At 39.5% G+C, this 15303-nt stretch overlaps 1 protein-coding gene and 1 long non-coding RNA gene across 9 annotated transcripts in view; one reads left to right on the forward strand and one right to left on the reverse strand.

The window, feature by feature from the left end:
- LOC131343673 (uncharacterized) overlaps positions 1-15303 on the forward strand; it is a 69812-nt gene that overhangs the window by 4424 nt on the left and 50085 nt on the right. The gene's annotated exons all lie outside the window — the stretch shown is intronic.
- The window catches only part of rhobtb4 (Rho related BTB domain containing 4), a 38489-nt gene continuing 27795 nt past the window's right edge, over positions 4610-15303 (reverse strand). For all 8 annotated transcript variants that reach the window (XM_058375513.1, XM_058375512.1, XM_058375511.1 and 5 more), the window contains 4 exons: positions 10768-10918; positions 9880-9968; positions 9504-9609; positions 4610-9383 (listed from right to left, as the gene is read on the reverse strand). In XM_058375513.1, the coding sequence (XP_058231496.1) occupies positions 9202-9383; positions 9504-9609; positions 9880-9968; positions 10768-10918 (528 nt within the window). In that variant the 3' untranslated portion in view covers positions 4610-9201. The remainder of the gene's footprint in view (positions 9384-9503; positions 9610-9879; positions 9969-10767; positions 10919-15303) is intronic.

The raw sequence follows: 15303 nt of genomic DNA on the forward strand, positions 1-15303 counted from the left end.
AGCTAAAAATTACTGTGTCACGAGAGAGTGAGAGAGAGAGAGAGAGAGAGAGAGAGAGAGCGAGAGAGAGAGGGATGAGGAGGAATACATCATGTGAATCTTTAATCAAGCCAAGTACCATTCAGAGTGCTGACTCAGCCTTCTGAGTGCCTGAGTTGGGAGGAAAAGGACGTGGAAGAGGTAGACAGGAAGATCAGCCTGCCAGACGTCTCAGGAGAGTCGCAATCTGACAAAAGCATGAGCTGCATGAAAGAAAATGAAAAATAAGTTGCATGGTGAATGGAAGAAAATTCGTTTAAAGAATGAACTTGAATGCTTTTATTTATTTTAGGTGGAAGAAACTCCATTTGAAGAGCTTTTAATCGATACAGCAGGATTCAAACTACATCAAAATGAGAAATAGGTATTCAGTGTGCAGTTACACTATAGCATTAGCTTTTCAGTACAGACTCCAGTAAAGCATTTGGCCGAAAGTGTGATGGTGGGACTGTGAAAACTGGGAGAAATGAGCAGCTAGATAGACAGATCCTCAACTAAAGATTCCTGGATGGGATTTTTGGTAATAATGAGAAGAGTAGGAGGTTGTGTGGGTGCAGAAAATCTGTCTGTACTAGGGAAAGGGAGAGAAAGGAATTTATAGGAAGTTTACTAAGGAGAGGTTGAGGCTTCGGGCATTAATCCATAGAGTCATATTAAGATGAAAATACTTGAATGCCTAATGTCAAAAAAGCTTAACATGGCTTATTATGTCAAGAAAATGAGCAACACAAAATCTCCCTTACATAATTTGCTGTAAATAGTCATCGCTGGCGAAAGCAAAAAACCTTAATAAAAATAAGAACATTCATTTTGAATAAAACAGAAGGTTTATTCATTATGGATTGAAGTGGTGTTATTCAGTTCAATAAAGAAAAGTCTGAAAATGAGTGGCTGCCTTCATCAACTTGTTTTTATTTTTAATTTTTTTCATTTTAGAAATAGCTCTAGAACTGCAAACATTACGTTCAGGGTCATTTCTTCATGTAACTAGTGTAGAGAACCAGATGGAGAATGTTTGTTTGTTTGTTTGCTTGTTTGTTTTTAGCTTCAGCTTCTGCTAATATAATGTCACTTGATGAATTAATGATGAAACGTGTTGTAGCTGTTTCTTACATGACTGTACATAATCGTATGTAGAAGAGCATTACAATTTCGATTGGTTGGTAGTCTTATTCTAAGAATAACTGTTAGGTTCTTTCGGAGGTTTTGCTTTGGTCTGGGTCAGGGTAAGAATGATATGGTTTCCAACTCTGTATAGCAGTATTGCACACATGAGGAGTCTTCTGCTATTGTAATCTATCTGCTTCAAGGTTCAACAAGCTGAGAGGCTTTTCTGCAGACCATGCTTGTAAAGAGTAGTTGTAGGAGTTACTGTCTGCTTGAATCAGACATTTCGGCTAATATAACTGTTTTTTAAAGCATTGTTGTGTACAAAAATCTCCCAGGAGATCAGCACTTTCTGAAAAGCAGCCTGTCTCACACCATGGTCACAAAGTCCCTGACCTGTATCTGGACTATAATAAACTTCACAATGCTGTCACATGACATGTCAATCTTTATTGGCAAGGCTGCAACAACAGAAGGCAGACGTCATTAAGGATGTGAAGCTGCTACTCCTGCTCTTGTTGAGGATGATGTGGTTGAGGAGTGCAGTGGGTTCTTCTCTCCCCCTTTAATTACAAGATAGCTCATCATTGGTAGAAACCAACTCTGTAATAAGGATGTCATCTACAAACCTAATGATGGTGTTAGAGTTCTGGGTGTGTATGCTGTCATAGGTAAAGGGCAGGTAGTGTAGAGCACTCGGCATACAGACTTGTGGTACTCCAGTTTTAAGAAATCAGACTGGAGGAGGAACATCCTACACCCTTTTTTTTTATTTATTTGAATGGAAAACGTTATTTGTTATTATAGTGTATAACTGGCATGATAATGAGAGACTGATGAGTGAGTAAACAAATGACATGATGACAGGCTACTACACATGTCCAGTCAAACCACATGGTTTATACTTGGTTTCTGGTTGGGGAAACCCAGGATGCTCTTATTTATTGGGTTATTGTCATTCAAGACTATGTGTGAGGCGTCTGTGGCTTCTCTTACACAGAGCTCCCATAGATACAGCCAAAAGACTCCATGAAAGTCTGAAGTAGCTTGTTTATGTCATATTGTTTATGAAATTGAATCTGAGGCTCGGATTACAGATGATTTTAGATATCTTAAGATATAGACATGGTCTAAATTACACTATGCCTGTCAAGAGTCTGATTGATCTTTACAGAAAAATATAATAAATAAATGTGCCATCTACATGTGGGATAAAACTCACTTTACACTGTGAAGATTAAAACTATAAGGCACAGTGTACATTATGACCTTATTATATGGTTCAGTCTGGATTAAGATTGAATTTGACAGATCCTTATAATAGTAAAGTCATGGGCCTCAAATATACAACAATGACCAATCATGTAATATGTTTTAAAGGCACTTGAACTCTACATCTAACTCATTTTCTGACAATCATATTCAACCTAAAAGCTTCTTTTTGTCTAAGAGAATAGCTTTGATAATGCTAGCATTGCATTAAGCTGACGTGGATCGTAGACGCTATATATGGTAATAACTATTATGAGTTATATTTTTGTTTGGCAGAGTACACTTCATCACTGTGAATACTATGTCAGGAGAACAGTATTATTCTGGCTTTGTGTGTGAGTGGTAGGATTAACAAGATGAGACAGGCAATACCGAAGTCTTAGATTTCATTCTGTACTTTTCAATAAACACAAAGCCTGAAAAAAACAAAGGGGGAAATATATTGGATATTCCATAACTTACTCCAGCATCATACTCCATGAAATACTGTTTTAACAGCAGAACCAGGCATGAAGAATGAAAAATAGAACTATTTAAAAAATTCTTAAAAAGCAGTAAACAAAAAAGTGATCTAAAACCGACCTAAGAGATTATTATCAGTTATGGAAAAATATGAAAAGATTTTATTTGCATTTATGCAAATAGATGCAACATTAACTGCACAGATTAAACAAGGTACACCGATCAGGCATAACATTATGACCACAGAGAGGTGAGGTGAATAACGCTGATTATCTCCTCATCATGGCACCTGTTAGTGGGTGGGATATATTAGGCAGCAGGTGAACATTTTGTCCTCAAAGTTGATGTGTTAGAAGCAGGAAAAATGGGCAAGCGTAAGGATTTGAGCGAGTTTGACAAGGGCCAAATTGTGATGACTAGACGACTGGATCAGAGCATCTCCAAAACTGCAGCTCTTGTGGGGTGTTCCTGGTCTGCAGTGGTCAGTATCTATCAAAAGTGGTGTAAGGAAGGAACAGTGGTGAACTGGTGATGAGTCATAGATGGACAAGGCTCACTGATGCACATGGGGAGTGAAGGCTGGTCCGTGTGATCCGATCCAACAGACGAGATACTGTTGCTCAGATTGCTGAAGAAGTTAATGCTGGTTCTGATAGAAAGGTGTCAGAATACACAGTGCATGAAGGGTCAGGGCTGTTTTGGCAGCAAAAGGGGGACAAAGACAATATTACACAGGTGGTCATAATGTTATGCATGATCAGTGTACATATCTATCTACCGAACTCATGTTACTAAGCTGATCTCTGACTCCCTCTTCTGGTCATTCTTTGGAAGTGTCCGTTAAAACACTGGTGGTGGATCTGGAGCCTACCCTGGGAATACAGGCACACAGACACACAAAGTTTAGCATCGTCAAGCTACCTACTGATATATTAGAGAGTGCACCACCTTGCTGCCTTTTTATACTAATTATTACATGACAAGCTGCTTTATAAGCGATTACAAGAGGTTGTTATCTCCTGTTTACAAAAATACACTCTTAAACTGCAAATTAATATCATTTACTACTACATCTTTTTATAATTTCAGTGAAAAAAAGAAAAAAATGGAGAAAACACAAACATCAAATAATCCACTTAAAGTTTATTAAAAGCCCAGTTAAACATTAGAATACTGAAACGGCATTTCCCCTACTTATTTGTTCCATTTTGTACAAATCACAGTGGTTCAAAAAAGTATTACAAAGGTTTCATTAAAACATTTTCGCAGCATCTGCAAAACATTCCGATTGTTGCCTTTCTTTCTGTCTTTTTTATTTTTTAAAAAAAGCCCTTATAGAGTGTTGTGTGTGCTCTGTATTATTTTTTGTTGTTGTCGTTTCGTTACATTAACAGCAATATCCAAAAGAAGTAAGAAGTTAACAAGATTAACACAAAAGTGCTTAATGGTGTCATAGTCATATAATAATAACAGAAAGAGAGCAAAACAAAAAAGGAAGAATGGTCATCAGCTTTTACTCAGTTGCTGACTGCTCTCCAAAATCCAGGTGGCCTTGAGACGGAGATGTCCACTGGAAGTAAATCCGACGTTACCATTAGTGTTAGAATTGGCATGTTAGTTTAAAGAAGGCCACTTCCATTGAATGTGAGAGCTGTATAATCAAAATTAAGATAATATTAACCCCTTTGCATATTATTATTCCCCACAGCAGTTTGTATAAAATGCATGGACCAAAAAAAGAAAATGCCAAAAAACCCCGGACACGTAACGCTCTGTCTTATGAAGTCACTGCATGTGAAATAGAGGAGTAGGTTTCACCTAAAGATAAAATCCTGCAATGAATCCTAAAAGAGGTACATATACAAAGTGTGAGGTACAGAAAACGAGGAACTCATATTTGGAAGCAAATAATAGTGTACAATTTGGAGAGGGGATGCTGAAGCAGAACGGAAACAGCAGCACAGGAAGAAGCATGTGCAGCCCTTGGCTTCCCGATAACGCGAAAGTCTTTCCATCAAAATGTGTGCTGCATAATAAGCTGCGTTCAATAGTTCTCACTTGCTTCTGCAGGGGGCAGGAACGTCCAACTATGACGGATACTGTAGGCTGTACATGCTCTCCCACAGCCGTACCAGCATGATCACGTCGAACCCAAAGCATTTATTTCCACTCGGTTCAGCAAAAACAAAGAAAGCTGGAAATATCTGATACAAGAAAAGCAATGAAAAGGATGCAGCATAAAGACAGGTTCGAGAAACAGCAAGCTGTGCTACATAACGTTCACAGGCACTGACAGTAAGAGGAGGAATGCGGTGGTCAGCTGCCTGGCTAAGTGCCTGTGTGTGTTTATGCGTGAGCACACATGGTTTTCTTTACAATTATTCAACATCTAAAGGCAGTAGTAAGAGGCCCTCTTTAGAAAGGCAACACGATTTCTTTTGTCTTAAAAAAAAAAAAAAAGAGAGAGAGAGAGAGAGAAAAGAATCAAAGGCACAGGTAATGCCAGGATACAACAAATCTGAGCCCTATGGAGCATTACTATTGCAACCTCTGGGGGAATTTATGTTTCTTTCTTTTTTCTTTTCCGAGGAATGATGTGACAAACTGTATACAAAATGGTCGTTAGTGTTTCCCCTAAATGTAACACGCTTTTGTATATGGGCTCGTTTAGAAGAATAGAATAATGGAGTGCACACGTTGTTGATTCTTAAAAACCACCGTACGCATGACTGCATGCAATCATGTCTCAGAGTCCATTCTTTCATGCACATTTCCTGTAAACGTGCATCGCTTTCCATGTTAACTTCAAGGCAATCACTATAAACAGTTTTCACAATTTAGGCTAAAGTGCATAGGCTGTTACACTGTTAATAAGGGCTTATTAATTGTTAGTGCGGTCGAAAAAGTCTCCGAAAGGTTACCCACGCCGGTAATAAACTTTTCTAATAATACTCATACCAAATCCACGAAACCGTCCCGGAACTACAGGAACACATCATCATCATACACCATGTCTTTTTCTTAAAACCTAGCAAACTTAGCAAAGGCAATAACAATAAAGCACACAGGTTATATACAAAAGACATCATTGCCTTCACCAACAAACACTGAACACAAACTGCATGGAGCTTAAAACGTCCAACAGTTATGGAAGAAAATTTACCATGCTACAAAATGTAATGTCGTTTTAAAATGCTGGAGTTAAGGAAACAGTCATGCTCAACAGATCCAGACAGAAAATATATCAAGGGACAAAAGAAAAGAAGAATAAAGTGCCCCAAAATCACCACGGCTTTCCATCTTCAAGACCAGAAATACACTGTAGAAGTGTAAACACTATTGATTTGTCTGTGAGAACTAGTTTACAGTTGTTTTTAACATCACTACTAAAGCGCTCGGGCGGAGCAATTGTAAACCTGGCATGATATTTTGCAGAACACAGGTTCATTTTAGATCAACAACTACTATTTAATTAACTAAACCTGTCTAAAAGGGGGGCAGAAAGAGCTCCTTCCATGTGTTAAAAGTCTTCTGCTATTTATTTCCTTCCGAAGATCAGCTTCATTCACACTCGGGCCTGTTGAGATTCGCTCGCATGTCTATTTCAGTAGCTGTTGATTATTCGAACGTGTCTCTAGTGAGAAAAAGTCTTTCCACATCATATGTCTCCAGCTAGCTACCACCGGCACCTGGGTGCAGCTTCACGGAGGTGAAAAACCTGAAAGCCAGAAATAGAGGAAGGTGCTACAAAAAAAAAAAAAAAAAAAAAAGTTAAACATTTTTTTTTTTTTCCTGTTTTAACATTTACAAAAATAGCACTCGTGTGAAACTCAGCTTTCAGGACATATCGCCTTCTTCATCACAGCCCGAGCAAACAATTACCTAAATTACCTAAAATTGATGTACTCAGTTTCGATATTGTAACAGGCACAGGGCAATAAAGATCACCAGATACAAACAACACCTCTATGTGTTTAAGAAATACTTGATACTTGATGTAGGGACAAAACTGAAGAGAGCGAACTGTTCTACGTTACCACATTAATACCACTTCAGTAGAATATATCAATAATAGCAAGAAGCCCATCATCCATTTTGCTACAAGCCTTTCAACTGAAAGTCATAAAGCTTTATTTTTCCCCACCCCAAACTTTTGCTTTTCCTAAATAGTCAAGAATCTTTTTGTTTCGGATTGTCACACGGAAAGTAATTAATTACATAAGCCAAAGAAAAATAACCACTGTGAGAAAAGAATACTATCACTGTGATATTTAGTAATTCCAAGCACCATTCTCACTGCTTAACTGGAAAGTAAAGGTTTAACTCTGTGGTCTTATATTTCCAAATTAAACAAACAAACAAACAAAAAAAAACCCCACACACTGAATCCCAAACTTCTTTCTGTCTGCAGAGGTAGAACACAGCAGGCTAGACTGAGGGAAGATAATTTAGTTCTCAGTGAAGACGAGGAAAAGGAACAACATGGCAACCTTATTTTTGGTTATGTTGCAATTGAGTAGATTAAAACTCCAGGACAAAAGTTTTGAAAGGTTACTCTTATATATAAAGGTGGAAAACCATTAAAAAAAAAGAAAAAAAAGGCAAGAATACTGGATTAAATTCCTTGGTCTAAAGCATTATATGAATTAAAGAAACAACACTGCCTCTAGTGGCTTGGTGAAGTAAATACAAGTAAAAAAAGAAAAGAAAAAGAAATTGCTAGCGGTCAGAAGAAAAATCATCCATCAGCATTTATAATGCATGGTAATACTCCCATGGCAGTGGTAGAAGTAGCCCTAAATTAAGATGTTATGTTTTTTTGCCCAAACCAGAATCATCTCTTTGGTGCTTTATTAGAGCCTTCTTAGGTTAATGAGAGGAGCATCGCACCATGTTTATTTAGTGTTGTTTCTGCCCACAGCCAACTTTAAGTGCTACCAATAAACATTCTTGACCCACATGTATCAACATTGCGTAGAAAAGTTTCCAAACAGTTTCATATACACTGTAAATTTGTGATTATTCAACGAGGAGTATGCATATCAGATGCACAAGTGTGCCCTTTAAAGCTTAATAAATATCGGTTGTTCATAGCCCCTGTGCATGTGCACTTCACTGCTCGGATAAACACAGACACACCCACGATTAAATATGTAAGCATTGCTTCAAAGGGTGCTCAAACGTTCACGAACAAATGAGTAAATCTTTCCGAAGTTGAGATTTAATGGATGAAGTGGAGAATAATTAAGCTGCGCTGTTTAATATTATTGTTTGTGGTGTTTGGGAAATATGTGCTATATTCCCTCTGAAATGTGCCTGTAGGCAAAAATCTGGGTTCTTGTAAATGAAGTCAGAACTGGTATTGCATTTGTTTGCCTCATTTCATTCTCGCCAATCTGACTGATGACACAAATTTGTCAGTATTCGTTTGCACTCCTATACAAAATCATGCACAAAAACCTAAGTGAACGTTTGTTTTGATAAATTCCACACTCATAAACACAATTTCTGCAGAGATCTGTTAGTAAGCAATGTTGATAAATGAGGGCCCTTGAGTGGAGTTTCCCCCAATAGTGCCTCATTGGAAAACAACAAATAATTAACACAAAGAGCTAAAAGGGGGCTACGGAAGAGCCGAAGGAAAGATTTTGCTTCCTCTTAGGAGAGGACAGGCAAAGGTTACTCATTACTGAGGCAAAAAAAAGTACGTACCACAGTTCAGCTGGATTTACCTTTGCGGTTTACAGAATAACAAATCCCTGACGCTGTTTTAGGTGCTAGGTGCAAGGTATTCGTAGCTCATATATGTTGGATATTTTCCCCAGGAGAAGCTCATCACAACAGTACCATGCTCTATGCATGCTCGGGCGCCAGCGCCTAGGCTAGGTACTGAGGGGGTGAGTGAGGATGCGTGGGTTTGTAGTTGTAGCACAAGAATAACAGTCTTAAAAGGTGAAGGCAGATCATTGCCATGAAGACATTCCCTATGTGGTGTCCCTACGAGGCCTCCACACTTCCTTGATTAACACAGTGAAACACACAAGACAGAGTGAGAAATTCTCTCCTTCAGCTGATGAGCTAAAAACTGCTGTATGTTGTATGGGCCACAGCTTTTTGCCTCAGGCTTGGCATCAAACCTGGCTTGATGAGAGAAGGCAGAAACATGGGGGCGAAGAGGCCCCAGACAAACATCCATCAGCCAGGACGCACACATTGGACACAGACACAGGTCGTTCCAGGCTCAGCTGTGAGTCTTGAGGCCGAGACAGGGAGAGCGGTTTGGGGTGTGGGTGGTGGTGGATGTCAGATAAGGATGCACCCTCAGGAGATGTGGGGTGCAGAGGAGGATGGGTGTCTCCAGAAGCACCAGCCACGCTTGGTGTGCTGTTTGCGCAGGATTTCTTCCTCGCGTTCCCGCTCCTTCTTTGAGCGGTTGTAGCGATCTTCCTCCTTGAGGAACCAGACGGGAGGCCAGCGTTGCTTCTCAAAGTGCTTCTGATTTTCTGGAGAAGACAAAGGAATGAAAAATGAAATGTTGAGAGAGATGGACAAATATGATTTTGAGAGATATGGATGAATTTGATTAGCGCTGAGGTTAACAGCGATACATAGCAAGTCTGTACCTGGAGACATGTTCTTCATATCTTTGGGGAACTTGCGACACACACTGTTGTAGTTGGTGCAAATGTGATGGAGACACCAGGCAGACAGCTGTTTGGCATTGTGGAACTACAGAAGATACACAGAAAGGGAGACAAACTGGAGTTGGCACAAGGCATCAAACGGTGATTTTAACAATGTGGCTCATTTGAAAGGCAATGACTGGTCATCCTTTGAACTGGAGTTACATTGAGCTAGGAATGAATGTTAATTTGGGGGATTAATGTGTTCTTTTTGTTACCTGGCTACTTCAGTATTCAAATCAATGTGCTTAACAGAATAATAGACCAATCTACTCTGAAAATGGTCTGTTTTGCCACAGAACAAAATGAAGATTACCTGAGCCATCTCTAGGTAAGCCAGCACCTGTCCGTCAATGTCCGCTCCTTTTACTGCCCACTGCAAGAGCTCGTCAACCGCATGTTGCTCTGTGGATTACAACATACCACAATTCCACTATTGGCTTAAAATATTCTTTTTGGCTTAAAATCATAAACTTTTGCCTATTTAAGCCCTATTCCTTTTGGATTTGGTTACAGGGAGAGGTTGGGTAATGTGATTATTACCAGAATCTCCATGGGATTTTTTTTTTTTTTTTTTTTTAAATATAGTGTGTGTGGATGCATCTGGAAAAACTGCACCCTATTGCACCAGTTTAAAATCCCCCAGGAAATACATATTTATATATAAAACATCTGAATTGAAATGTTGGTATAAAACTCCTTTATATCCTGCGGGGAAAGAGGTTTGTGCTTCCTTCTCCCCCAAAACCCTCCCAAAAATAGTCTTTTTTGATCGTTTCCAGCCGAAACCAAAGTGAAACCAAGTACTGGCAGAGATGACATTTCAAAGGCACCCGTGAGAAAAGTGATGCTTCTGGGGCTTTACCGAAGTTAATGAGCTCCTAGTCCAGGTATAGCCTACGTACTTATACAAAACCTGTGCAGCCACAAGTGCTTAGAGTAAAGGTCAAAAGAATCAGTCTGTATTTAAATAAGGAGTCTGAGGTATATGTATGTAGTGTGAAAACCATGCACATGAAAGGCACTCCCATCTTTAATTTATACAGATGCTATTAGATAATTAGGGCAGATGTCCTCTGGGACCATTGCTTAACAGACATTTGTCTGGAAATTGTATCCTGTCTAAACACTATTTGAAATATCAGGCCACTAATCTAACTGCTAGACAAGTGCAATTCAGAATCATTTTCAGAAATACATCTACCTGTAAGAGCCACAAGGCGGGGCAAGCAGAGACGGTTGGCTAATATTATGAGGTCAATCGGCTCCAACTCAGGGCAAGGTGTGAGCAATCCACAGTACAGATACTCCAGCACAGCTCTCATGCAGGCAGTACTGGTGTTGGGTATGGACACCTGATAAAAAGACATAAACAAGGAAGAATGAAATCATATGAATACATTATCAACAGCTGCACATAGTGTGAAAATATGAAGGAATCTTTGCATGTTTATTCATAGTTCATTTCCAGCATATGGAAACTCAAGGGGCAGACTGATCCAGTAGTGAAGCAATCTGCTTTTCATCTCTCACTGTTGACACCTGCTTGGTCCTGGCACACACCCATAGAGAGAGGGCTTCATGCTGACTACCAAACATGAATTGCGAGGACAAGTGGTCAAGAGAGATTGAGGGTGAACATATGTGACAGATTAGGGAATACAGAGAAAGAGAGAGAGCCAGTGGCCTCTGCGAGCGGTCTTTCATCCTTCAACAGCACTGCATGAAACTGTTGCCATTCCTGATTCAATGCTCCGGGCAAATAATTCTGTAGGCTTTACGCCATTGGAGACATGACCTCTGCATTAGCCGAAGCCAAAAAACGATCCAGAGACTCAACACTTGTGTCGGATAGTATTGTATTTGGAGTCTGTCCCCATTTTACAACAAAATCACAATCACTTCCACAAACACCTGTACACACAACAAATTCTTCTCCATCTCCTGCTCAAAAGCTCAAAGATTAAAGGGAGGAAGTCTTTTCATTGTGTTCTCGATTTGGATTTGGAAGGAACTACAAACAATGGCATGCATGTTTAACTCCAGCAAAGCAAGCGACAGCTTTAAGTAGACGTCAGGAATGTGCCAGATCCAACTGTGGCAGTCTTCTCTTCCTGCTGTCACTTTTCCCCATGCTGGCATTGGCACCTCTGTGAATTAATACGAGATGAAGAGAGTTTAATTGCCTCGGGATGTGCCTATTCTTAAGAACCAGAAGTTTCACATCAGTCTGCGGAACAAAATCTTTTCACTTCTCCTGGCACTGTGAAGAGTTTCACAGATGACACTAGGATTATCGTGTCTCTGGAATTGGCTTGAATCCTTTAGAATGACTGGACAGGATGTCAGTGACGATAATGAACTTATATTGAAATATTGCAGAAAGAATGCATAGTCATGCATAGTGGAGGACAGAAGACATGCCAGATTACCGAAAGTCAAAGAAGGCAAGGTGTGGGGGGGGGAATTAGACAACACCAGAATAGCTCAGGGGTCCTTCTGAAGCCTCAGGGGTGCCCCACATCTGCTTGACTAAGAACCAATTAGCAGAATGTCAGCCTATGGCCTCTAATTACAACTAAAGGGCAAAGAGTTAAGATGTGCAGTAGTAACGCAGGAGGTTCCATCTAGTCCAAGATTCAACACAATGATCTGGGTGCTTTTAATAAGATTGAGCAGTGCATTAGTCCTTTATTCGGTCCAGCACTCTTACCTCCTCAGCTAGATCATTCACACAAACATTCACATCCTCTCACGGGAATATTGAAAAATTTCCGGCCCCAACCAAACAAATTGAATCTATAAGCACCTAAGAAATATTTCAATACAAGCATATTAAATGTGTTTCAGGGAAGACTTCTCCTTTTTATAAGTACCTTACTGTAATGTTCAAATATATTGATTTGCATGGACAGGCATTACAAATCGTGGTTAAACATTTTTCCACTGTACTGACATAAGTATTTCCAAGTAACCAGGGTCAGAAATGAAGAGATAAAAAGGAGGGACAGACTATCACAAACCACAGTCTGCATCATGCATCCGATTTTTCCTGTTTATCATCTTTCCTTTCACTTAAAATCGGACAGATTTTCACAGTTGAGCTTTCAAGCTTCTTCTCACTCTCTCACTAATCAACGCCGCTGTCACGAGTGCTGTTGCCGAGAAGGGTTTTGATGCCTGACTGTCAGGCCATACTTTCACAGAGCAAGCAGTCACACACAGAGCACCCAATGGAAAGAGATGTTCACGCTCAAGGGTTCAAACAGATAGCTTTGCTTCTTGAAGTGTAGGGTGGGTGCAAGTACTAAAATATCAGCACGCTTCATTATAAACCAAATCTTATCTGCGATACTGCCAGAAAAAAAAAAGTATATCTCTTGTTTTGCAGCCTCCAGTCCTGTTTCTAGAAATGCAAAAAAGAAAGTGTAAAATTAGAGAAGTGTCACAGAAGTGTGTCTGAGTGTTGAGGGGTTATTAAATATAGCTCACTTCTGTGTTAAAGGCAGTTGTTTTCCAACACAGACAACTTAAAAATACTTACAGCTTTTTCAGTTCTATTTAAAGGACTACTTTTAGGAGTACTACTCATTCAGTGAACTAAAAGACTGTCGTGGCTCTTAAGGCCACCGAGTGGCATTGTGTCTGCTTATACACAACACCGTGCTCGGCTTGACACGAGGCCGAGATCTATTGCAGCTCATTCTATAAATAGTGTTGAGTTCACTACAGTCAGTTGTCATGCTGACTCGTGCCAGACAGAGCCTCGAACGAGACTGTGCTCACTGTTTACATCTGGTTTTGTGTCACTGTTGTTTGCTAGTGTTCAGTTTACCTCATAGTGGTTTAGAAAGGCCTGCGTTAAAGCACAAGCGGAGAGCTCAAAAAAGTGTGTGGTGGGAATACTGACATGTCAGAAAGAGGCCTGCAGAACACTGTGATCTGTGCGGGCTTCATGTTTGAAGGAGAGTTCAGTTAAAAGGCATAGGAATGACATTTTACATCGCTGAACGATGCCTCAGATGCCCTCCGATGCTGTTTTTTTCCACAAGATGACAATTATTTTGACAACACAGCTATGATAAAGCAGCAACTTAACTAATAACGCTTAGTAAGCTGACGCTGCTTAATCAGCAGTGATACTGCAAAAAAGACCATGCTGTGCAAAAAGTAGATTCATGGGGTTTTTTTTTTTTTTTTTTTTTGGCTTTGTGAATAAAAATTCTGCTCTCCCTCTCAGTGACTGTCATTAGAGAAGGATTTACATGAAAACAGGAACCGGTATTGAGGAAACGTCAAGACAACAGACAGCAAAAGAAATGAATTAAAGTTGTTTTGAATCCTGATAATCTCTAATTGTTTGTTCAGGATATAACAGATAAACTCAGGTTATCTGTCTTAATAATGGATATACACTACCGGTCAAAAGTTTGGACACATCTTCTAATTCCATGGTCTTTCTTGATGTTTATTTCTTTCTACATTGTAAAACAATGCTGAAGGCGGCCGAAATACACAATAATGTCGTTTGAACAGTTGATATTGAGATATGTCTGCTACTGATGCTCTGTAAAGCCTTCATAACGGCTCTAATCTGAGGTGCTGTTAATTGGTGATTTCTGAGGCTGGTCACTCTAAATGAACTTCTCCTCTGCAGCAGAGGAAAAATTTTGGTCTTGCTTTACTGGGATGGTCTTCATGTGAGCCAGTTTCATCATGGTGCTTGATGGGTTTTGCAAATGCACTTGACAATACTGTTCTTGCAAGAACTATTCCAGAACACCTGACCATCGTGTCTTAAAATAACAACTGACTGTTTTTTGTTGTCATTACATATGGATTACTTAAGTCCATGTGTGTTATTTCATAGTTTTGAAATCTCCAGTATTGTTCTAGAATGTAGAAAATAAAAATCCCTAAACAAAAAACATTGAATTAAAAGGTGTGTCCAAACTTTTGACTGGTAGTGTATGTTTGCATGTAAAATCTTGTAATGGAACGGCTTCAAGAGTGAGGGCAGTGAGTGAGTGGGTTTAATCGTAAGGCAGCTCCGCTGATCATTACATGCCTTTCTGACAGCAGGATTGTGTTTGTTAATTTGTTTGACTGCGACACCTGTAAATGAAGTAGGCCAATCATTTTTAGCCATAAAAACTAAATGCTGCTTCAAAAAGATTAAATGCTTCCTGAAAGCTAATAGCCTGGTAATGACTGGAGTTAAAAGATGTATTTAATATTTAATCTTATTTAAATGTATCCGCTGACTGAATGCGCGCCTTAAGGCCCAGCATGGCTATTTTGTTCTCCACCACCTCGCATTGCTCTGTATATGTCCTCACAGCAAATGCTGTCAGAATACAGAAGTGGCCAGCATCTCATTTCTTGCATCAGTTCCTGGTCTGGCTGTAAGTTTAGCTCCCTGTAATGCCTGTAACACTATACACAGTCTTCTTATTCTGTTGCTGTTCAATGTGCCAGGATACCTCGAGTTCCTTTACTGGCTCTCTCAGGTTAGGACAGTCCTGGATCACGGCCCGTGAGGAGTTTATCTTTCCACAATTTGAGATGAAAGCTAGTTGTTCATGAAAAATAAATGTTGTGAATACGGGAATTCTAACCTGGAATGTATAAGATTCATGTCTAATTTAGTTAGAGAATAGACGTATATATAATTATATACGTCTATATAAATATAAGTTATTTGGGGGGGAAGTATGATGACTATGACGATTAAAAATGA

This window comes from Hemibagrus wyckioides, linkage group LG22 (assembly GCF_019097595.1).
Source record: "Hemibagrus wyckioides isolate EC202008001 linkage group LG22, SWU_Hwy_1.0, whole genome shotgun sequence".
Classification (NCBI taxonomy): Eukaryota; Metazoa; Chordata; class Actinopteri; order Siluriformes; family Bagridae; genus Hemibagrus; species Hemibagrus wyckioides.